The sequence below is a fragment of the Grampus griseus genome (assembly GCF_964374135.1).
Source record: "Grampus griseus genome assembly, chromosome: 7".
Lineage (NCBI taxonomy): Eukaryota > Metazoa > Chordata > Mammalia > Artiodactyla > Delphinidae > Grampus > Grampus griseus.
The window spans coordinates 109331472-109356898 of NC_139001.1; the positions used below are offsets into that span (position 1 = coordinate 109331472).

Here is a 25427-nt window from a genome sequence, read left to right on the forward strand (position 1 = left end):
GGAAGCCCAAAGGCCTACCTTTTATGCTCATTTTATTTGGTATGTTCCTAATAAACACACCTAATAAAACTCCTCTTCTGATAGGCTGTGGCAGAGAGACTATACAAATATATGGCAAAATACAGAGGTTATGATAATACAAACCACAGTAGATAACTAATGAAGAGCAAACAAGTCAGATTATCTGCCTCTGACCTCTTGCAGAATCTTCAACAGCTCTTCTCGAATCTTTAGTGCCGGCAAACTCCTATCTGGTAGAGGGGAGAGCCATTCTTTGATGGCAGACATCACACCACTGTCAATAAATGTTTCTTTAAGGTCCTGCCTGTAATAAGAGGAAGAATTAAAAAAAAAAAGTCAAGTCTATGAATGTTGTTTCTATTGTAGCTTCCTTTGGATTTTCTTACAGATTTAGTGATGTTTCCAAAAACTGCTTTTAAAAACTGACTCATATACATTATTCACTGAGCACCTATTCATAGACTTCAACAGCCAATATGAAATTTAGTTCCTATTTTCAAGAAACAAACAGACTTGATAGGTAAAGATGATGTGTTTAAGGAAAAAAAACCCACCAAATTGCAAAAGGTAATGCTGATATGAATGGTACAGACTGTAAGAATAATGAGCTTTAATTATTACAGCTAAGAAAAAAAAATGTTTTATCTATGAGAATAGTGATCCTCAAACTGTTTCAAGCAAGACAGAACCCAGAATTGTGCTGTTCTTTGCAGGACACCAGGGAGAATACCATTCTCTTAGCAGAAAAAAAATCCCAATGAATACTGATACTATTCAAATTCCATTTTATGTACTAGAATCAATTATGGTAACAGGGAACATGACATTATATACATGAAATCTGGCACAGATAATTTTTTCTGTTGGGATAGAGGTAGCAATCTTCTAGTAGAAAGTCCTAGACCATATGGCTGGCTCATTGGTGTACTAATGCACTTCTTTAGCCATCAAAAGAAGGCTACTGCTGAGTTCAAGGAGAAATCATAGTTGCTCAGGAATGTGAGCAAACCAATGAAAAGAACCTGCAGAAGGACCAGTGACATAATTCATGATATAACAGGACACATGAGTCTTATTCAATATGTGCTTCAAGTAGTCTCCCAGCATTTCTGCTCTGTTCTCAATCACATTGGGAAAAAAGATGCAATTTTACCAGACTCTAAACAGTCTATAAAGAACAAAATAAGTGGTTTCCAAGTTTTTCTTTCATTAATATCAGTTTGCTATTTGTTCTGTTTGCATCATGCATCAAAGTGTAAGAAAAATTTGCGATGAAGTAATAATCTAGGAAATTCTATTCATTATTATTTTTCTGTAGGTTGACAGAAGCAATCATTCTTTAATCTCTCTAGAATACTAGTACATAGCTTGAATATCATTCCATTAAAAGGGAACACTTTTTCGGACTTCCATGGTGGCACAGTGGTTAAGAATCCGCCTGTCAATGCAGAGGACACGGGTTTGATCCCTGGTCCGGGAAGATCCCACATGCTGTGGAGCAGCTAAGCCCGTGTGCCACAACTACTGAGCCTGGGCTCTAGAGCCCGCAAGCCACTACTAAAGCCTGCGCACCTACAGCCCGTGCTCCGCAACAAGAGAAGTCACGGCAATGAGAAGCAAGCACACCGCAATGAAGAGCAGACCCTGCTCGCTGCAACTAGAGAAAGCCCGCGTGCAGCAAAGAAGACCCAATGTAGTCAATAAATAAATAAATAAATGGAAACACTTTTCCAAGGAAACAGAATACTTACTTCTTAAGGTGCATGACCACAGTAGGTAATAATGTTAATTTTTTCAGTGCTGGCTTTTTTTGATTATTCAACTGTCTGTCTTCCTATCCAGGAAGAAAAAGATTGAAAAAAAAAAAACGGGCAATTGTTAATAGTGAATTATAACCACTATAATTCTAAACTTTAAATATAATAAAGCAGCAATTTCTCCGAGACACTACAGTTTTTCCTACAAGAAAGAATAATTACATAAAGAATAGACTTTCTGCAGAGCCAAAACCCACAAAACTATTAGAATAACTAGTTTTAACAACTACAAATCGAGAGGAACAATTTTAATTTAAAATACTGGCATAACTATCAAGTTTTCAGAGTTCATTCAAGGTACAAATTATACATGGAAAAATTTGGTTTATCATCAAGAATAATTTTGCAGCTATGGGGCCTGTAAGAAAGATAAAAGAATACGTTATTAAAGAAGAGTTTTAGTATTTGCTTGGGTATTTTTTCCCTAGTTTTTTTTTTTTTTTTTTGTCAGACCACACAGCTTATGGGATCTTAGTTCCCCAACCAGGGATCGAGCCCGGGCCCTCGGCAATGAGAGCGCAGAGTCCTAACCACTGGGTGACCAGGGAATTCCCCCTACTTTTTTAATTATAGAAAATTTTAAATTCTACAGACATACAAAACAAAATAATACACTCCTGTCATGTACATTTCAACAATTAAACACACATGGCCAGTCTTATTTAGCTATCTCTCTAGCTACTTTTCCCTTCACCCTTGAATAATTTTGCAACAAATCCTAGACACACGTCATTGGATTATAAATACTTCAGCAAGTGTCTCTAAAAGAGCAGGACTTGTTTTTAAACATAATACTTGGGCAATTTTTACAATTTGAGCAGAATTTTTAAATGCAGTGAGTTAAATGCAATCATTTGATCAGAGACAAAAGAATGACACAGGTTTATAACATAATAAATATGAGTTTATAATTTTTTGTATGTGAAGAAACATCACTTCGTGGTAAACTAGCAGAACCTGAGAACAAGATCACTCCCCCATAAAACCAGCAAACCAATTCAGCTAAAAAGGCCCATTTTACTTAATACTTAGTCTTTTCACTTTTTTCCTAAAACACACTACTTAAAAGTTAAAATTATTGGGGCTTCCCTGGTGGCGCAGTGGTTGAGAGTCCGCCTGCCGATGCAGGGCACACGGGTTCGTGCCCCGGTCCGGGAAGATCCCACATGCCGCGGAGCGGCTGGGCCCGTGAGCCATGGTTGCTAAGCCTGCGTGTCCGGAGCCTGTGCTCCGCAACGCGAGACGCCACAACAGTGAGAGGCCCGCGTACCGCAAAAAAAATAAATAAATAAAATTATTTCCATGCTTAAAATTTAGAACAGTAAATGCTTATTATAAAAAAAAACAAAGTATTTTTAATGTAGTTTAAGCAAGGATTAAGTGTAAAAAAAAAAAATGGCCGGAATCCCCTGGTGGTCCAATAGTTAAGATTCTGCACATTCACTGCCAAGGGTCTGGGATCAATCGCTGGTAGGGGAACTAAGATCTCATAAGCTGCATGGCGAAAACAACAAAACAAAACAGGGACTTCCTTGGCAGTCGAGCAGTTAAGACTCCATGCTTCCAATGCAGGGGACGCAGGTACGATCCCTGGTCTGGGAACTAAGATCCCACATGCCTCGCAAACAAACAAAACAAAAAAGGCCACATAATCAATTATGTGGGAGAAAGAAAGATGAAGCTAGAAGTGACCTATCTCACCTCAGCAGCTTCATTCATCTTGACAATCATGGCGCTCACAACGTCGTCGGCATCACTAATAAAAGTACCACCATCACGGTTACGCCTGCGCTTGCCACTCATGCTCTTTTTCCGCTGTAACATCATCTCAAAGTCCGACAGAAAGTCCATGCTAAGCAGTAACCCAAAATTAAGTGAAATATAAATTCCCTTTTAAATATACATTTTCTTTTATGACAGTTAAGAACCACCAACTTTCTTAATTCTAACTCAGTGAAGTGCTACTTTCTTTTAAAGTGCAAGTACTTTAAAAATTGCTTTTAAAAGAACAAGTGATCATAAATTTTATGCTCAACTTCCCAACGGTTACACATTAAATACTAATAGCCCTACACCTTCATACACTATGTTCATGCTTACATGTGTTAGCCTGAAAAAGAACATTTCAAATTTCAAGTTTTGCCTGCCACTCCATGGTTCAGTTTTAGTTGCATTGCCTTTCTGCGGGGGGAAAGAGTGGTTTTCAATTATCTGAATATTTTTGTCTTATACAGAATAAGTAGGGGAAAAAAACCCGCTGTTTTTTAGTGATAAGAAGTATAACTCTCCAAACATAATGTGACTGAGATAAAGATGGAGATCTACAAATCTGCTAAGAGCCTCAAAAAGACTTTGTAGCTTTCATCTGAATCTTTACACTTAACGAGGAGCTAATATGCTCTCTGCCTCTATCATATAAATAAGATGATATGGTTTATAATTTAATTTCCAAAGGTACTGCCAAACTCATTCAGCTTAATTCTTGCATGTCACTAGGAATTAAAGCATCATCTTTATAAACAGTAACTAACAAATCATTCTATGTTTGTCACCTTTCATGACACTAGATTCTTCTGAACATAGATTCCAACCATCTCAACAAAACTATGTGAAATACAATCAAGGAATATTTTGTATCTAAAACATCCCCCCGGGACCCCCAAATCAGCTTTCTCTCTCTCTCAAAAAAAAAGTTTTTATTAGGTTATTTTTCAGAAGAACTTACTTGGTGAGATATAAATTAAAAGCCTGGCAACCATATAGCCCCACAAATTAAGACAGCTGAGCACAGGGCAAATGACAGAAAAATAACAGCAGCAAATAATTTTTGGACAGCACTGTATACAGAGAAGTAGATGGGAGAACAAAAATGGAAGATTCTTTCCTACACTTAATCAGGAACCAAAATAAGAAAAACAAAGTTCGTTAGTCTCTACCTTCATTTTTAAAGTTCTCTTTAATAAAGTCCTTTTTTAAAAAATAAAACAAACTTACTGTTTTCCTCTCTTTATGTTATCATCAGAATCTGAATCTTCTGCTTCTTTTACCTGTGTTTCACTTTTTTCTTCTTCCAAATCTTCTTGGTTAAAACCCTAAAGGAAGGGTAAGTTAGCTGGAGTTACCGCAACCTCATTACAGACTCTCTTCTATGTAACTGCTCTTAATTTTTTGCATCTTTAAAGTAACACATTCATAAAGAATAAAGATTAAGAAGATATCAAAAGACATATAGCAAAAAAACCTCCCTCCCACACTAGCCCTTAGTGTTACTAGTTTTCTTGTCTCCTTCTTCATTTTGAAGGCTTTAGATGATTTCACCAAATAACTGCAACCATAATTTAAACGAAATTTCCCTGATGATATTTAGGTATGTGTATTTGAAATTTTGAGAAACATCTGCAAACTGTCTTCTATAGAGGTTACACCAAATTAACTCTCCTTCCAGGAAAGCACAAGTTCACCTGTTTCCTCACCTTCCCACTACTACGGCAGGTTATCAAGCATTAATATTTGCAATCTCTGGACTGAAAAAAACAAAAGGCATCTCTGTAGCTTCCTTTGCATCCTCTTATTATGAGTAAAGCTGGGCATTTCTCATGTTTCAAAGCCATCTGTTGCTATTTCTCTGTGAACTCTCAATATCCTATGGCCAGTTTTCCATTGGATCTTTGTCTTACTGGTATGGAAAATCTCTTTAAAAATTAGGGAAATTAGACCTTGCTACATGACGGGAACTGCACAATCCTGACATCTGTACAGTTTGATTTTGTTTATGGTAATGTTTTCTGGGTATAATTTTTAATTTTTTATGTAATTTAAATGGTCAGTCTTTTCTTTGTAGCTTCCAACTTTCATGTTATACTTAGAAAGGCCTCCCCAATGGTTCCCCTAGTATGCTGTTTTCTACACTGAACTGAATCCATAATCAAGTTGATGTCCACTCTCCACACTAGAGAAACATATCTTATGCTTGTAAAATGTTGCTTAACTGAGTATAAGCCCCATGAGGGCAATGTCCAAACAATCTCTGGCATACAAGCTCTCGAATATTTGTTGAATGAATTCTTTTCTATTTTCTTTAGGTTTATTTACTATTTTTCTACCATCTTGAATTAGACTCTAAATTCATCTACTTTCATCCTCTCTTGCTTTAGTAATGAAAGTACTGACTTTTTTTTTAACACAAGAACTATTTAACAAGTAAGTTTTAAATTTTGGGGTGGCAAGGGTGCTTTTATGTGCTAATTTTGTTACTAATTTTTAATTTCATTGCATTCAGAAAATGTTGTCTATAGTTTGTACATTTTGCAAAAGCTTGATTTAAATTTTATATGGAAATACAAAGAACCAAGAAAAGCCAAGACAATCTTAGAGAATAACAACCTTAAAGGACATAAATAACCAAATATCAAGGGTTATGCATTAATGGTGCAAGGATAGACCAATGGAACAGAAAAGATACTTCAGAAACAGATTAGAAAATATATACATACTCGATTTATGACAAAGATGGCAGAATAGTGGAAAAGGATAGTCTGGTTCAACTAGATACTACAAACGGGGGGCGGAAATCTTGACTATCTCATATATACTGCACACAAAAGCCCATTCTAGGTGGACAATATAACTGAATGAAAAAGATAAAATAATCAAGCTTCGAAAGAATAACTCAGGAAAATATTTTTATAACCTTGGGGATAGGCAAAAATTTCTTACAATTCAAAAAACTTTCAACATAAACGAAAAGACTGGTAAAGTTGATTTACACTAAAATTAAGAACTTTTGCTCATCAAAGACTCCATTTAAAAACTGAAAATGCAAGCCACTGAACAGAAGATATTTTTATCTTTTATAATCTCCAAAGGGCTTATATCTGGATTATATAAAAACAGACACTTCTCTTTTCTATCTTTCCTGGTTTTTTGGTCTTGATTATTCCATTGTTTACATTCCACTTAGATTACAGATCTGTTCATTCTCTTCGCAGTTCTGTCAATTTTTGTTTTGCTTATACATATTTAAAGTCATATTACTAGGTACACGGCTAGGTACAATTTTAAACCCTTTTTTCAATATAAAGGGACCCTCTTTACCTCGAACAATGGTTTTTGCCTTAAAGTCTACGTCGTTGATATTCATATAAGCTACACCAGTTTTCTTTTGGCTAGTGTTCGGGGAGAGTACCTTTTTCCATCCTTTTATTTTCAACTCTATCTTCTGTTTCAGATGAATTTCAAAATTAATATATAGCTGGTTTTTAAAATCCAGTCTTTAATTTGTCCTTTAATTGGAGCACTTAATATATTTCAGTGTGATTTCTGATATTATCAAAGTTTATATCTGCTATCTTACTATGTACTACTTTCTAAATGCCCCCCTGTTCTATATTTCTTTTTCTCTTTTCTTGCTTTCTTTTGGATTGACTAGCTTCTATTATTTCATTCTTCCCTCTCTATTAGGTTGGAAGTTACACATTCCATTAGTCTTTTTAGAGATTACAATGCACATCCTAACTTACCAAAGACTACTAATGTACTTTTACATACATTTGCAAAGACCTGAGAACATTTCAATTCCATGTAAACACCCAACCTGTCACTGCCGTCATGTTTTAATTTCATATGCATTTTAAACCACACCAGACGTGACTGTTTTGGATGGTCATTACACATTTAGACCTAGCCACACGCTTTTGTTGCTCTTTTTCCCTTCCTGCATCCTTCACCTTCCACCTGAGATTTTCTTTCTGCCTTTAGTATTTCCTTCAGTTGGCATTTTGGTAAGATGAAATAAGCAGGGAATCTTCATTCCTGAAAAGAATTTTTACTGAATATAAAAGAACTTTTAAGTTTGCAGTTATTGGATTCTATTACTTCTGTTGAGAAGTTAGCTATTAAAATAACAGTTGCCTCTCTGAATGTAATATCTTTTCCCCTTTGGCTGCTTTAAAGACTTTCCTGTTTTCTTTGGTTTCTTGCAATTTTCCTGTGGTGTATTGGGTTGGCCAAAAAGTTCATTCAGGTTTTTCCGTAAGATGTTACAGAAAGGGACTTCCCTGGTGGTCCACTGGTTATGACTCCACGCTCCCAATGCAGGGGGCCCGGGTTCGATCCCTGGTCAGGCAACTAGATCCCACATGCATGCCGCAACTGAGAGTCCGCGTGCCGCAACTAAATATCCTGCATACCACAACTAAAGATCCCGCGTGCCGCCACTAAGACCTGGCCCAGCCAAATAAATTAATTAATTTTAAAAAAAGTTACGGGCTTCTCTGGTGGTGCAGTGGTTGGGAGCCCGCCTGCCGGTGCGGGGGACACGGGTACGGGGCCTGGTCCAGGAAGATCCCATGTGCCGCGGGGCAGCTGGGCCTGGGCACCACAGCTATTAAGTCTGCGCTCTGGAGCCCGCGGGCCACAACTGCTGGTCCTGTGTGCCGCAGCTGCTGGGGCCCGTGCGCCTGGAGCCCATGCTCCGCGGCAGGAGAGGCCACCACAGTGAGAGGCCCCACGTCTCAGCAAAGAGGGGTCCCCGCTTGCTGCAACGGGGAGAGGGCCCGTGCGCAGCAGTGGGGACCCAGTGCAACCAGAAGTAAATAATGATTAATTTTTTTAAAAAAAGTTACAGAAAAACCCGAACGAACTTTTTGGCCAACCCAATATTTAAGTGTAGATTGCTTTGTTTTTATCCTGCTTGCAATTTGTAGAACTTCTAGACTCTATGGCTTTATGAATCATTTCTTTAAATATTGTTTCTGATATATATACATATACATTTCCTCCCCTCTCCTTCTGGGATTCCAAGTCACTCTGTTAACCTTCTCATGCATAATTTATGTTTTATTTTTTACATTTTCCACACTAATATCAATGCTTCATTCTACATAGTTCCTTCTATTTATTTAGTTAGTTAGTTGTGGCAGGTCCTGGTTGCAGCAGGCGGGCTCCTTAGTTCCTTCTATTTATTTATTTATTTAGTTGCAGCAGGTGGGCTCCTTAGTTGTGGCATGCATACTCTTAGTTGTGGCATGCACGTGGGATCTAGTTCCCTGACCAGGGATTGAAACTGGGCCCTCTGCATTGGGAACGCAGAGTCTTAACCACGGTGCCACCAGGGAACTCCCTCTACATAGTTCCTTCTAACTTACCTTCCAGTTCACTCATTTTCTTTTCAAATACGTCTAATCTGTTGTTAAACTCATCCACCAAGTTTTTAATTTCAGTTACTGTATTTTCAAAGTTCCAGAATTTCTACTTGGTTCTTTTTCAGGTATTTAAAAAAAAACTGTTTGCTCTAAGAAACTTTTCAATCCTTTACCTTGCTAAACATATATATATTAAAGGCAATATCTAAAATTCCTATATCTAGAGCCCCTAGGTCTATTTCTGTTATCTGCTGTTACTATTGTTTCTTTTTAAATGTTACAGATAAGTGTGTACTGTGTATTTGAAAAACTACAGAAATAACTGGAGGTCTGTGATGATGTTACTTTTGTCCTGAAAGGATTTCTCTTTGCATATGTCAGGTGGCTGAGAGCCAGCCAATGGTTTAAGAATCACTGCAATCAAACTTCTGAGACTTAGGGAGGGTGACGGAAGAGGGAAGAGATATGGGAACATATGTATATGTATAACTGATTCACTTTGTTATAAAGCAGAAACTAACACACCATTGTAAAGCAATTATACTCCAATAAAGATGTTAAAAAAAAAAAACAAAAAAACTTCTGAGACTGAGGTTCGCTATGTTGCTAGATGACTCAAAGATGGCCTAAAATCTGAGCAAAGGCTATTCTAACTTCCAGTTCACCCTTAATCCTAGCAGTCTCAATCCAGAGCATGGGGTTTTCAGGGTCCCCTAACCTCAGCAGGCCCCGACCTTCCAGTTTTCGCTCTTAAGCCTTGAGGCAATCAAAAATAAATTTAGCCTCTCAGCTTGAGTAGACGAACATCCCAGAACAAGCAGTTCTAAATGGTGAGCTTACCTCTTCAGGTTTCTGTCCTTTGCTGGTTTTTGGCTTAGTAATTCTTTGTTACCTAGTTCTTATGATGATGAGCAGATTTTTTTAACATTTTGTCTAGCTTCTGTAGTTGTCCTTAGCAGAAGGGCTGGTCCAAATTACCTCACGTGCCATTGCTATCATCAGAAGCTCCGTAACTGCTGTGATTCTTTCTCTTTAGCATTATAAAGCGCGTTTCATTGTCTCTTAATGTGTTCCTTCCTCCCTTTAATTCAATTTTGCCCGTTATTTTCCTTTTATGTCTTTGTAGACCCCTTTATTTCACTTTCTGAATACCTTTGTTCTAGATTTTTCTACTGGATACATCATAGCTATTTATTTCTACTTATTGGAATCTCCTACTAGACACCCACTGCCATAAAAACAAAAAAAGCATAGCATAATCAAAGAGGAAATCTTTCCGTCTAATACTTACTGTAAATTCTTCCTCCTCCTCATCACCAGATTCTCCAAATATGTCTGCAATAAGATTTCTAGAAAATATAAAAAACTTTCATTTGCTTTCTTCTCATTTGCATAGGAATCAAAATATTTTTCTAATAGGGTATAATTTAGTAACAGTAAAACATGCAGATCTCAAGTGTCCATCTCAATGGGTTTTGACACATTCACGTAACCCTTACCCTAACAGAACAGTTCCATCTCCCCAGAAAGTTCCCTTGTGGCCCTTTCTAGTCAGTCCCCCCTATCAACATCCCAGAGGCAACCACCACTCTGATTTCCACCACCACAGATTAGTTTTGCCTGTTCTTGAACCTCACATAAGTGGAATCAGATAACATGTCCTCTTTACTTCTTTCACTTAAAATAATATTTTTGAGGTTCATCCATGTTGTAGCATGCAGCAATAGTTCAGGACCTAAAATCCTGAATGCCCCAAGGTCATGAAATTAGGCAGGGTATATTGTATTACACCTCAACACGGAATTTTAATACAAGTTTAAAAACCCTGAAAGACAAACCCCTCTCTACCGCCTTGTATGAACCCTGGGAAGTTCAGGTTACACTGCCACTTACTCTTCTTCATTCCCTGACTCACTATCACTCCCAAACAGGTCCTTCTCTTCATTTTTCTTATCAGACAATTCTCTCCCTGCTTCTTCTTCACTGTCAGATGCTATCGTCTTCTCTCTTTTGCCTGATTTGTCTGACATAACATCACTGTCAGAGTCATCTGCATCAGAGACAACACGACTCTTCTTTGCTGCTGTTGAAAAAAAAATCATCATTAATCTTACTCCATCACAGTCACTGTATTACTAAGTACAACAGGTGCTCTAAAATGTCAGTACGTGGCCAAAACCAAAGGCCTCATGATACACAGTTTAGAATAAAAAATAAATAAATTGCTAAAAGATGCAGAGTCATCTTACAATTATCTGCTATATAGGAAAAAGTGGCCAAAAGATGAAGACTGGCATCAATAGCTACCTTTCCTCTGGGGGAACAGAGAAAATAAGAGTAGAATCCCTTGTCTGCTGCCTAATATTAGCAGAACTCTAAAGGCTTGGATATTCTTTTGTGGAATCCCCATGCTCCTCAGTCATCCATCACTGCTCAATCTGGAATTTCTCATCTACCTTAGTAAACTGCACATGTGGTGCTCTTTTCCCTTCTCCTTTAACAACTGTCGGGTTATAAAGAAATGCCTTTTCCCAAAAAGATGTTTCATAAAAAAGTAATCAAGTAGTAAAGATTGGAATATTTTGTGGAGACATGGAGTCTCTAAATAGAGTCCCTCGGAAACTTCCTTGAATTTGGGCATTCAACAATGTTTAACAACTGAAGACAGGTACCCATGGGAGCTCAGTCACTGTCTAGATGGGATGTAGTGCATTAGCTGTCAAAGAGACCACAGTTAACTCTGGATAAGGTTGGGTTTTCATGTAAAAGTATTCTTTTGAAACATTACCCTTCCCAGTAAAAAAAAAAGGACTTCCCTGGTGGTCCAGTGGTAAAGAATCCGCCTTACAATGCAGGGGAAGTGGGTTTGATCCCTAGTCAGGAAACTAAGATCCCACACAGGGCGACTAAGCCCTCATGCCACAACTACTGAGCTCGCAAACCTCAACTAGAGCCCGCATGCTGCAAACTACAGAGCCCATGCACTCTGGAGCCCGCGCACCACAACTACAGAGCCCACACACCCTGGAGTCTGTGCGTCACAACTAGGGAGAGAAAATCTGCAAGCCACAACTAGAGAGAAGCCCGCGGACAACGAAGAGCCTGCGAGCTGCACGAAAGATCCCACACGCCGCAACTAAGACCTGATGCAGCCAAAAATAAATAAATAAAAAATCTTTTTAAAAATTTATATTTTCATAGAAATCTTTCATATTGCCATTGCAATGCAGTCTAGTTTATCATTTCGAGGCAGTCAGAACTTAACAAATGCTGCTAGAACAACAAAGGAAATTTAATATTAAGACTTGCCAATGAGGGAAATCCCTGGTGGTCCAGTGGTTAGAACTCCAGGCTTTCACTGCCAACCTCATGAGTTCAATCCCTGGTGGGGGAACTAAGATTCCACAAGCCACATGGTGCAGCCAAAAACACCAAAACAAAAAACCGAAACACTTGCCAATGAAAACCAGTGTCCTGGTGATATTTTAGAACATCAAGTTGAATAAGAGAATACAGACCTAACATTCCAGGAAAAGAAACAATGCTTCATAGTTATAAGCTTAGACAACAAGTAAAGCTATGGAGGGACTTCCCTGGTGGTCCAGTGGTGGAGAATTTGCCTTCCAATGCAGGGGACACAGGGTCAATCCCTGATTAGGGAACTAAGATCCCACATGCCATGGGGAAACCAAGCCCACGTGCCGCAACTACTGAGCCCGTGTGCTACAGAGCCTGCGTCCCACAACTAGAGAGCCCGTGTGCCTCAACTAAGACCCGATGCAGCCAAATAAATAAATAAATAAATAAAAGTAAAGCTAAAAACAGCCCAAAATAGTCCCTTACATGCTTTCTCTTCATCGTCACTATCAGAAAGCACAGCAGCTTTCCGCTTCGCTACTTTCTCCTCCACCCCCTCTTTTTCTTCATCCTCATCGCTGTCAATTTTGGGCCTTTTTGGTTCTTCCTCCTCGCTGTCAGAACTGTTGAACCGCTTCCTGTCTACATGGGCATCTGAATGAAAGGGGTCAGCCTGCATTTCTGTGTCCTCTCTCTTATTCTCCCCGTCACTGTCCTCATCAGACTCCGGCTTCTGTCTGTGTCTGGGGGCAGCCTCGGCTTCTGAATCGCTGGCAGGCCCCTTCTGAGGCTCCTCGCTCTCAGAGTCACTGGCTTGGGGCTTGGGAAGCTCCTCATTTTCAGAATCACTGGCGTGGTGCCTTGGCGGGTCCTCGCTTTCCGAATCACTAATTCGGGGTTTGGGAAGCTCCTCATTTTCCGAGTCACTGGCTTGGTGCCTTGGGGGGTCCTCACTTTCCGAATCACTGATACGGGGTTTGGGAAGCTCTTCATTTTCCGAGTCGCTGGCTTGCTGCCTTGGCGGGTCCTCGCTTTCTGAGTCACTGATCCGAGGCTTGGGCAGCTCCTCACTTTCAGAGTCACTAACTCGAGGCTTGGGAAGTTCCTCATTTTCCGAGTCACTGGCTGGGTGTCTTGGGGGCTCCTCGCTCTCAGAGTCACTGACTTGGGGTTTTAGAGCATCCTCTGTTTCCGAGTAACTGGCAGGACTTTTGGGGAGCTCTTCGACCTCTGAATCGCTGGCAGGGGGCTTCCTAACATCTTCATTTTCGGAGTCGCTTGCGTGCCCGTTAAGCAGCTCCTCGTTTTCAGAGTCGCTCACAGGTAACTTCCTGGGCTCCTCATTCTCAGAGTCGCTCCCATGGTGATTGGCATCCTCGTTTTCAGAATCACTCGCAGGAGGCTCTGCATGCCCTTCAAATTCAGAGTCGCTGTCCTTTTGCCTTTGAAGCTCCTCACTTTCAGAGTCACTGGCATTAAGATTTGAAGGGTCATCGTTCTCAGAGTCTGTCACATGATGTCTTTTGTTGAGACCATCTTCTCGATCACTAGGTTCATTCTGAAAAATCAAGGGAGAAAAAATTAGGAAAGTGCAAAAAAAGCTTTGGTAGTAAAAATGTTAAAAATTTTCAGCTTAAAAAAAAAAGCAGGAATACGCATGCTTAAATGTAGAATTCTCATCCTATACGTATATAGAAACATTCCACTTTTAAAAAGGCCATTCATCTGTGAAATGGTAGCATGGTTTAGATCCCAAAATGAGGAACGATAACCTGCCTTCATGAATCTGTAAAGCACAGATCCCCAGATTACTCTACGGTACCTTATACTTTGAAAAGCTAGATTAAACAACAACAAAAAATAAACCTTAACTTTCTCATATAATTCTAGCTCCTAAATATATTCTTTAAGTACATACAAGCAAACATGTACCCAAGTTCTCTTAAAAAAAGAACATTCTTGGGTTTTATAACGTTAACGTTCTTTTAAGGAAGAGAACTATAAAACTTTACTTTATTTAAAGGGCCAAATTATACTTAGGGCACATTCTCCCAAGTGAATCTGAACAAATAAGGAGAGGAGCAGAGGAGCAATTAACAGAGCCAAATACCATGTTAGGGTCTCTCCTCCTGCTAGTTTACTCCTCACGAGAGTATTTTTCATGATAAGAAAACTGAGGCTTACAGCAGTCTTGGACATATATCCAGTAACCCTGGCACAAAAGTTTAAGTTTTAGGGAAAACACTGACTAATCTAGCTATACTAACAAATAATGTTATATGAAGTAATCTGAAAACTCTAGGGTACAAATTTGATATTATAGCTATGTTTTTTAAATGCAGAGAAAAATATATAAAACTAAACATACCAAAATACTAATAACTAGCATGTGGGGAATTTTTTCCCTTCTATAATAGTATCTTTACTTTCAGTAACATGGTAATTAATATTCTGGCTTAAAAAGTAAAGTACTTCTGTGTTTGGGTTTTCCCCCTTAAAGGTTTACTGAGCCAATTTTTTTTTTTTTTTTTTTTGCAGTACGCGGGCCTCTCACTGTTGTGGCCTCTCCCCTTGCGGAGCACAGGCTCCAGACGCGCAGGCTCAGCGGCCATGGCTCACGGGCCCAGCCACTCCGCGGCACGTGGGATCTTCCCGGACAGGGCCACGAACCCGTGTCCCCTGCATCAGCAGGCGTACTCTCAACCACTGCGCCACCAGGGAAGCCCTGAGCCAAATATTTTTCTTTAGAATATATGACGGACATTTCCTGAACTTACCACAGATCAATTTTCAAGGAACAAAGAGCCTTTAATAAAGTATATGTCCACCATATCACGCAATGAAATAATTAAGCAGTAAGAGAATATACAGTGACAAGATAAAAGGCATTAAAATGTTTTCACAAAACCCACACTTTAACTTGCTTCGGGCTCATTTAAAGAAGATTAAGTATGTTGTGTCTACAACTTCAGAAAGAGTACAAAAAATTATAAAATAAGCTTATAAAATATGTTTGAGGGGTTTTCCCCTCTATATTTCATTGCCATCTTGATAGCACAGAGTTCCAAAGATACAGTAACTGCTATACATATTCATTCAAGTATAACACATTCAGGAAACTTTCTAAAATAATAAGCTTTTCAAATTTCCCAAAGATATTTTTCTTTTATTATCACGGGACACTCACAGCATAGCACTGGATTCCCTGTCAGTCATACATCCTACTACCCCAATGAAACTGGCATTTATCTATTAAATTAGGACAGGAGAAATAACATAGAACCTTTTGATACAGTACAAGATATAGTACTCTATATATTTTTAGAAGCTTACTCTTGGCCATACTTCAGAATTTAATTCTTTTATATTTTAAAAGAATATAGATGAAAAAATTAACTATCCAGAATGTAAGCCCTAAGAAGGCAGGCATTTTTTGGTCTGTTTTCTTCACTGAGAAGGCACACTCTGTGCTTCAGAGCACAGAATGGTGTCTGGTATATACAAAATCACAGTAAATTCTTACTAAGTAATTACTTACTTACCTACTTACTTACTTACTTACTGTGTAAGAAAGTAATTACTTAATTTTCTCATTTAATAAAAGGAGTTAAATGAGAATAATTTAAAGTGAGGAATAATTAACTCAACAAGTATTTGTTTAATGTCTACTACGTGCAAGGTGCTAGGAATCAAGGCTGAACATGTCTCAGTGCCTGACCTTAAGGAAATGTTGTCTAATGAGCCAGCCAAATACACCATAACAATACAGTATAACATGCACTGTTATGAAGGTATGTGTGACATTCTGAAAGCCTACCGGAAGTGATCTATATGAGACTAAGCTATAAAAAGTGTGTAGACAACAGGTATTGGGAATTAGTTTGTGATGACTGAATTAAGAAGTTAACTGCATTACTGAGGGCAGAAGACGAAACATATAGGTACCAGCAGAGGCAACTAAAGCAGGAGGCAAAAGGGGAAATTGTTAACTGGCTTTTGGAATGCTTTCCATGGCATACACATGACATAACTCTAACAACATGTTCGTGTGTGACTCAGCTGCAAACAACAGAAATCATCTCAGGCTAGCTCCAGAAAAAAAGAACAATCTTTCCAGAATCAAAGTGGAATAAATGGCTAAAGGCTCAAGAAGGGTAGGAACCAAGGCAGCTCAGAAGCTTAGGAAAGGAAACTCAAGGACCTTTCACTAGAGCACTATCAATAACATGACTCAGCTCTCACGTTGCTAAATTTCAGTGTCCAGGATCTAAATTTTAAATTCCCAGGAGACATAATCTAACGGGCCACGGCAACAGAGGATGTCGTTACTCTGTGACTCAATGCCAGAGCAGGGGCACAGCACTGGGAGCCACTCCCAAAGAAACGAGAGATACCATGAACTGAGTAGTCTTCCCAAAACTTATCTGTTACACTCTACCCTGGACTTCCCAACACATGGTGTATGCATTCCAAACAAGCAACCATTACAAGGACATTACATGTAATTCACGATTGTGAAACTTATGAATTCCCATCAATTTTTGAGGAGTCTCATAAAATCCTGAGTATCTATCCATTATGTGTGGCACAGTGGGGAAAACGTGGGAAATCACTGCAGTAAGAAAGTACTGGTCGACAGACTCAAGTTAAAGAAGGCAGTTAGGTGAAGACATCATAGGATTTGGGAAAAGAGTTAAGCTTACAAGTTATCAAAACACTACTCAAAAATTTTAGACTGGTTTCAGCAATTAAATTGCAAACTTAAAAAATATCCAAAATACAGTTTTTAAAAAGTCAAATATGAGTACAACAAATCAATAGTAGAAGCTGCCATTTAAATGCTATTTCTTAATGATATTTTTAAAAATCCCTAATTTTACCTGTCAGAGAAATTGAGCACTCTAAGTGCCCTCAGAGGCTTTAGAAATGTCTATAATGCCTCACACTTCCCTCTTATGATCATTTACATTGTAGTTATAAATAACTTCTGGTTACCCATAATGAATGATCTGATCGTTTATCTCAGCAATCAAACAGTAACACACTCTTTATGACCAGTGCCATAATATACATGCACAGAGATAATTAACATTTCTAAATTACAAAATAAATAATAAAACTGCTGTAAAGGCAAACATCAATTTGTAAATTACAAAGTAGTATAAGAGTGTCAAATAGGAGTCCTTGTAAAGAACCAAACAACTCAGGACACCTGTTTCCAGTAAAAGAAACTCAAAACTGTTGAACTTGCATTCCAACCTTCCATCATAAATTGGTAAAACATTCAACAACAAGTCACACAGTAAATTCCATGAAGAAATATGTATAGGAGCATTTTCAAAAACATGTTTTACTGGACTTTAGTTCCAGAAGATATATTTGAAATCCTCGTCTTGGAGTTTGTCAATACATATCATCTTAAAAGCATAAGGAAGAATCTGGGAAATCCAGTTTTTACTACACAATGCTGTTAATCCAGGGTAGGTCCTGGAATGCTACAAGGCTTTGACTCTGAGAAACTCCAGCTTTACAGCAAGCACACACACACATAACAAAATGAAGATGTATACCAGTGTCCTTTGTTGATCTTAGAGCTGGTTGATCTTAGAATCAGTCAAAAACAGAAGCACTCCTGATGAGTACTAGAAAAAGAAAATGTCTACACAAAGCCTAAGAGTTTATAATGGGGACTTCCCCGGGGGTGCAGTGGTTAAGAATCCACCTGCCAATGCAGGGGCCACGAGTTCCATCCCTGGTCCGCGAAGATCCCACGGGCCGCGGAGCAACTAAGCCCATGCGTCACAACCACTAAGCTTGCGCTCTAGAGCCCGCGCACCACAACGAAGAGTAACCCCTGCTCGCCGCAACTAGAGAAAGCCCGTGCTCAGCAACGAAAACCCAACGCAGCCATAAATAAATAAATAATTTCTGAGAAAAGTTTATAATGATGAAGCAAACTCCTGCCTACCTCTCCAGACTCATTTCTGCCCTCTCACCACCATCAACCCTATGTGCTGCAGCAGCAGTTCCCAAACTTTTGCATAAGAATAACTTGGGGAGCTTTGGAGGAAAACATACAGATTTTTGTGCTTCTCACCTCCAGATATTAATACAGTCAGTTTGGGGAAGAGGTCAAAGAATCTGCATTTTGACATCTAATCCAAGTGATTCTAACCACACATTATAATTTTACTGCAGACACATGGAACCACTAACTTCACTGTTACCTCCATGCTTTTACCTCACCTTGTCCTTTTCATACCTCAACACTAGGCAAAAATACCCCCTTCCTGAAGCCTCTTCCATCCTCCTCTCTAGGTAGAATGGACTCTGCCCCATATAATGTGACAGTTCACAACGTGGACTTTAGTGTCGGTAAGACCTGGGGTTCAAACCCTAGCTCGCAGCCACCTTCTACTGTGTAATCTAGGGAAATTTTCTTAACTTCTCAAAACCTCAATTCTTCAATATGACAGAGTCAGAAATAGTTTCTATAACTTAGAGGGCCGTTCAGAGGACCAAATGCATGTAATGTAGTTAGCATGTGCCTGTGAGCATTCAATACATGTTGTTAATCATTTATAACAAAAATATCTTATTAATTACGAAACATTCACCCTTCAAGACTCAGCTCAAATACATCATCTATGAAGGCTGAGCTGGTCAGTCATTCCTTCTTACATGTCCCCATAGCATCCTGTATCTCTACCTCACTGAAAGGTGATTTTTTACACATTTATCTTCATAATATGATTGAATAAATGACCTTAAGATCAAAATGATCTTAAGATCAAAAAATCTTTTACCTTCAGTATACAGAAGATACTCAAATTAAATTCACTGAAATAAAACAAACCCACAAGACAATGCTTAACAAAAAAGAACCAAAGCAAAACAATGTTCTTCTCCTCAATTTGGTAAACTCAAAGACAAAGGCTGAAACCAAACACAAAAAAAAGAAGTGTAGATGGAATCAAAAGAACTGGTAAGAAACAGGGTAAACAAGGACGGCCAAAGCCAACAAGAATCTTCTACGGGCTCTGATCTACTCCCCATAGGAATACTTTCCTTATACTAGCACGTCTCTGTGGAAAGATCCAAATGACCGCAGACTGCCATCTTTACTCAATTCAAAGTAAGGTTGGAGCTAACAGGGCTGCCACCAACTTCAATGACAGATGGATGGCTGTGCCCACTAGGCTTTGCCTACAGTCAGAAAACAAGGAGAAGCCATGCGGCATTTCCAAACAACCTCCTCCTCGATTGTCCCACATACTACTTTTTTCCTGTGAGAACCTCAGGAAGGGAACACTACTTTTCTATGCAGATGAAATCTACAAGCTGTATTTTTATTTTATACTTTAAAGTTTTCTTTTTTTAAAAAATTTATTTATTTATATTTATTTTTGGCTGTATTGGGTCTTCGTTTCTGTGCGAGGGCTTTCTCTAGTTGCGGCGAGCGGGGGCCACTCTTCATCGCGCTGTGCCGGCCTCTCACTGTCACGGCCTCTCTTGTTGTGGAGCACAGGCTCCAGACATGCAGGCTCAGTAGTTGTGGCTCACGGGCCCAGTCGCTCCGCGGCATGTGGGATCTTCCCAGAACAGGGCTCGAACCCGTGTCCCCTGCATTAAGCAGGCAGATTCTCAACCACTGCGCCACCAGGGAAGCCCAACAAGCTGTATTTTCAAATGCTTATTACCTTCAATGTATTTCTGTGGAATAAAAACCAGCAGACCACAATCCACAACTAATTTCACACTGTTCAATTTTTTTTTTTTTTTTTTTGGCCGCACCTTGCAGCATGTGGGACCTTAGTTCTCAGAACAGGGATCGAACCCATGCCCTCTGCCCTGGAAGTGTGGCGTCTTAACCATTGGACTACCAGTGAAGTCCCCAAGAGAATATTCAAGTAAAACAACAAAAAAATTAGAACTGGCAACTAGTTATAACTAGGTCACATTCATGCTCAAATTGCTTTATTAAAAAATGTGTTTCCAGTGATGACTATTCAAAACATTTAAAAAAAAATCATTCCCCTTTTCCCTATCTGCCCTACCGTCAACATTGTGTGAAGATTCTGAGTTCTCAAAGTGCTCTACACAGAATAAATATACTTGAAAACTCCCCTGATATTCATATCCCTTTTAGAAACCTAGCCCAAAAGATGTTAATAACCTAGAAACAAATAATTTAAATATGTAATCAACTTATTACTGCAATTGCTTATATATACATTTCTTTAAGAAACCAGGCCTAAACTTAAGAATATTATTTTTAAATTTCATTTCATAAGGTAAGTCTCTTTTGCTTTAAAACAGTGGGCCTCAACCTCATAAAGATTAACTCTTAACTAGCCCCCTAAGAAATAATCTGCCTAATTACTATAGAGGCTAATTGTAAAATAATTAAAGGAAATCAGATTATGTCCCCTCAAAATATGCCTCTGACATAAAAATTTTGATCTGAAGGCAATTAACAAGCAGTAAACACAAGAGTAGCTCTCTCTACCTTCCCTCCTTTTCCTTCAAAAGGCAGGATATTCCCATTACTGGAGACAGACTGTCATTAGCTCAAAGACACCAGCAGAGCAATCAGCAAACAAACTTTACTACATTAGTTTCTTCCCATATATTTACCGTCGCAGTCTGTCACCCTTGGAAGCCTAGAACTGCTTTCCTTTGTCCTGTCACTTCTCCACAAAATTATTACTCTTTGTTGAAGATGTTATATAAACTAGAATTCTAAGCTACTGCTTTGAGTTACTCTCTGTTGAGTTTTCTCCTGTGTGATGTATGCTGCACATGTTAATAAACTCGGTTTTTTTTCACTTGTTAATGTCTTTTTGTTAAAGAATTCCAGCTGAAAACCTAAGATGGGTAGGGGTAAAATTTTGCCTCCCCTACATAACATAACTGCTATTACAGTTTTCAGAGCTGCTATATAAGTTTTACTTAGCCCTCATAATAATTATTTTAACCCACTGTCAAGATGGTGGAGCTAAGGCTCAGAGATGAAATAATTTTTCTAGGAGCTGACAGTCATTATGGTTATTAAGTGGCAAAGCCAATATATGAAACTACATTTTGGCCATCACACTGCCTTTCACTCTGAAGAGCTATGCAAATACAAAATTTTATCATCATCACCTAAGAGAGATTTGCTGTTATACCACCTAACCCAAACAATTCTTCAGTATCATCTTCCATTAAGCTATCCCACTTTCCAGGTCACAATACTCATTCTTGAAATATAACAAGTCCTTCTCAATTCTAGGCCTTTGAACCTGCGGCTCTCTCCAGCTAGAATCATCACCAGCACCCCTAACCGGCTTCTCCATCTGGCAATAATGTCAGACTCGTTCCTCAGAGTCCACTCAGCCCACCCTCCCATCCTCCCATGGCCCTTTGTATGTGCCCTTTCTGTAATTTTAAAATATATTTTAAATTATTTGACGCATGCTAGTAAAAATAGGTAACCATATAAAATGATGGGACAGTTATTCTAACTATTCTCCCTTTGACTTTAAATGTGCCAGCACAGGAAAGTATAAAGAAAATTAAAATCACCTTTAATAACCCAAAGATCACCATCATTTCTAATTTTTACAAAGAATTTCTTCGCAATCTTTTCTTTGTGTTAATTTACTTTAAAAAAGTAAACAAGGATCTAGAATCACAATTAATTTAATGACTGTAACACACTGAATTCTCCCATGTCACAAAGTATTCTTTGAAAACAATTTTAATGGACGCATTGCCATTCTTACAAATGTTCTATTTATATTTTAATCACTAGTTTTTTACATTGTTGGATACTTCTTGTTTCCTTTCTTATGCTTTCTACACGTCATTTGTCCATTTCAGTGTTCTCAGCCTAAGGGTAGCTCTGGGTTCTCCCCTAAGCGGGTATTTGTGAATGCGAGGGACCATTTTTGGTTGGCAATGACTGGAAAGGATATGTTACTACCATTTTATTTAATGTTTGGGAACCAAGATACTAAATGTCCTGCAATATACAGGCCTGCCTCCAAATGCCAACAGCTGGCTTACTCAGAATCATCTGTTTAGGAAAGCAGCACTGGGCTGCTCTCCATGCAGAGGAGGCCACAGACAGGACCCACACACACACAGGCAGGAGACCCAGTGAGATGAAAGAGCCAAATGGCCTGAACAGAGACTGTGGTAATAGACAAGTAAAGCATCCTGGGTTCTTCTGGAATGTGAATTGGGGAATATGGAGAGGTTTGACCAATGATTAGAAGAGAGAAAAATGAAGCCAGATGAGGACTTCTGATATGAAAATGAAAAGCTCTGCTGACCCACTCTCCAGTGAAACTGGTTAAAAGTATTTAAAAACAACTATTCAAAGCCCCTGGAAATGGTCCTAAAGACAAAGAGAGAATAAAGAAACATCTATCCAAGAAGATCTACAAAAATTTGGTAAGAGAAGCAGAAGTATCTGGTATCTGAACCAAGACCACTCCTCACTTTCAACTTCACAGCTCAGTCAGAAAGGCTCTACTCCAGGCTATTGCAGCCAAAAACAAAGGGTACTCTTTCCCTCCAGCTTCCAGGGGCAGGGTGTCTTCCCAGGAAGAGCCCGATGTCAGCATTTCTCATTCTGCCTCCAGCTACCTGCTGCTGAAGGTAAGTTCCAGGCAAATGTAATTGCAAGTGGGGGCTCCCATCTTCTGCCCAGCACTCAATCACAGTAAGAAGGCTCTGCTTTGGGCACAGCACACTGACAATACTGGGGCCCTGATCACCCTTGCCCCAATTTGTGTGACAGTGGTTCCATGCCAAGAGAGGCAAGCCAGGAGCACCTCAGGCTGCTATCAAATCCCCACTGCACACTGAGAGCTCGGCTTCTAGAACTGGAATGTCACTCAGAAAGAAACCTGCCGTCACCCTCTCCCCACCCCCTACCCCAAACTCCAGAGCCCCGGCTCAGAGATTTTGCTTGGGGAAAAAGCAGGCAGTAAAGTAGATAGCTTCTAATTTTTCCCCAAAGAAACCAACTTCATTTGTAACCAAGCTTGGGGACGTTCAGGCTAAGGCACTTTCACTAACACTGGAGACCGGTGGAAGGCACTTAGAAGGAGATTCAAAATACAGAATAAACTGTAGGCCAGCTAGTTTGCAGGAGATAACCAGGTAATAATACAGCTGGGAAGAGCCATCCTGAGGTCAGAACAAAGCAAACACAGACCTCAGAAATTATTCCTTCAAAGGAGCCCGAATTTGATTAGACTAACTTGTTGAGCAATTTATGCCACAGGGCATGGCTGGAAATAACAGAGTCATCAGTGGAGTTTTTTGTTTGTTTGTTTGTTTTTTGCAGTATGCGGGCCTCTCACTATTGTGGCCTCTCCCGTTGTGGAGCACAGGCTCTGGACGCACAGGCTCAGCGGCCATGGCTCACAGGCCTAGCCGCTCCGCGGCATGTGGGATCTTCCCGGACCGGGGCACAAACCCGTGTCCCCTGCATCGGCAGGCGGACTCCCAACCACTGCGCCACCAGGGAAGCCCCATCAGTGGAGTTTTAACAGCTGATTGTGGTCAGAGAAAGAGCAAAAAAGAGCCCTACTAACACCACCGTCATCCCAGGTGACTGTGAGCATGTCCCAAACTGCACATCTCTGAGGATGCAACACCAGAGATTTAAAACTGCGGGTGAGGAAACAGCATTCACTAAAATCATCCAGCTAGTCACTAAACAATTACTCTAAAATGTCCAGTTTCCAACAATAAATTAAAAGGCATGCAAAGAAACTGGAAAGTATGACCCATAACCAGGAAAAAAGCAGGCAATAGAAACTGCCTGTGTGAGCAACCAGATATCAGATTTATCAGGAAAAGACTTCAAAGTGGCCATTTGTAAACATGTTAAAAAAAATAAAGGCATGATGACAATATCATATCAAATAGAGAATATATATAGAAATAGAAATTTGACTTATCACCTATAAGAGTAACCCAGTAAGATTAACAGCTGACTCCTCAACGGAAACAATGGAGGCAGAAAGCAGTGGGATAACATATTCTAAGTGTTCAAATAAAAACTATCAACTAAGAATCCTATATCCAACAAAGCTATCTTTCAAAAATAATTAACAAAAAAGAAATGAAAACTTTTCTAGATAACCAAGAAAAGGGAAGAATTTGTCAAGCAGACCCACCATACAAGAACTGCTAAAGGAAGTTCTTCAGGCTGAAAGCAAGTGACCTCAGTGAATCCACATGCAAAAACAATAAGCACCAGTAAAGGTAACTGTGTAATTATGAAAGACAATATAAATGCATATTTTTTCCTTTCTTAATTTAACTGATTTATATAACAGTCGCATAAAGTAATATGTACATACTGTCTTGCTGGACCTGTAATACATAAGACCAATGACAGTAGAAAGAAGGTGGGTGGGAACAAACCCGTATTACACTAAGGAAATAACTTCTGTAACAATGCATTGTTGGATTTTAGCATTAATAAATATAATATGTATAACAATAATATTACAAAAAGAGAAAAAGAATAGAGCCACATAGTACTAACCTTACTATATACCATTGGAATTAAGCTACCGTAAATCTGAAGCTGATTCTGATTAATATATGTGATAAACCCTAGAGCTACCACTAAAAAAAAACCTCAAAACCATAGTAAAAATATTATTAAAGAAATTAAAATTGCACAGAGTATTAAAAATATAACTACAATAATTTGTTAACGAGTACACTAGAGAAAAAGACAAAGTGTGACATCAGAAACATAAAATGTGGGGGAGAGCAAAAATGTGTAACTTCAGCATGTACTTGAAGTTATCAGCTTAAAGCAGACTGCTATAAGATAGTTTACGTAAGCCTCATGGCAACCCACAAAGCAAAAAGGTATACTAGATATACAAAAAGAATTTTTTTTAAGTAATCTAAGCATACCGCTAACAGAAAATCATCAAACCACAAAGGAAGAGAGCGGGGAGAAGGAAAAAAGGAATGACAAAACAGTCAGAAAACAAAGAACAAAATGGCAATAATAAGACCCTACCTATCAATATTTACTTTAAATGTAAATGGACTCAATTCTTCAACC

The 25427-nt window shown here is 39.0% G+C and overlaps 1 protein-coding gene across 2 annotated transcripts in view; it reads right to left on the reverse strand.

Annotated features, from left to right (window-relative positions):
- IWS1 (interacts with SUPT6H, CTD assembly factor 1) overlaps window positions 1-25427 on the reverse strand; it is a 49397-nt gene that overhangs the window by 14514 nt on the left and 9456 nt on the right. For both annotated transcript variants that reach the window (XM_082659060.1, XM_082659061.1), the window contains exons 3-9: window positions 12824-13895; window positions 10874-11063; window positions 10272-10329; window positions 4833-4930; window positions 3540-3690; window positions 1773-1855; window positions 196-325 (exon numbers count right to left, since the gene is read on the reverse strand). In XM_082659060.1, coding sequence (XP_082515186.1) covers window positions 196-325; window positions 1773-1855; window positions 3540-3690; window positions 4833-4930; window positions 10272-10329; window positions 10874-11063; window positions 12824-13895 — 1782 coding nt within the window. The remainder of the gene's footprint in view (window positions 1-195; window positions 326-1772; window positions 1856-3539; window positions 3691-4832; window positions 4931-10271; window positions 10330-10873; window positions 11064-12823; window positions 13896-25427) is intronic.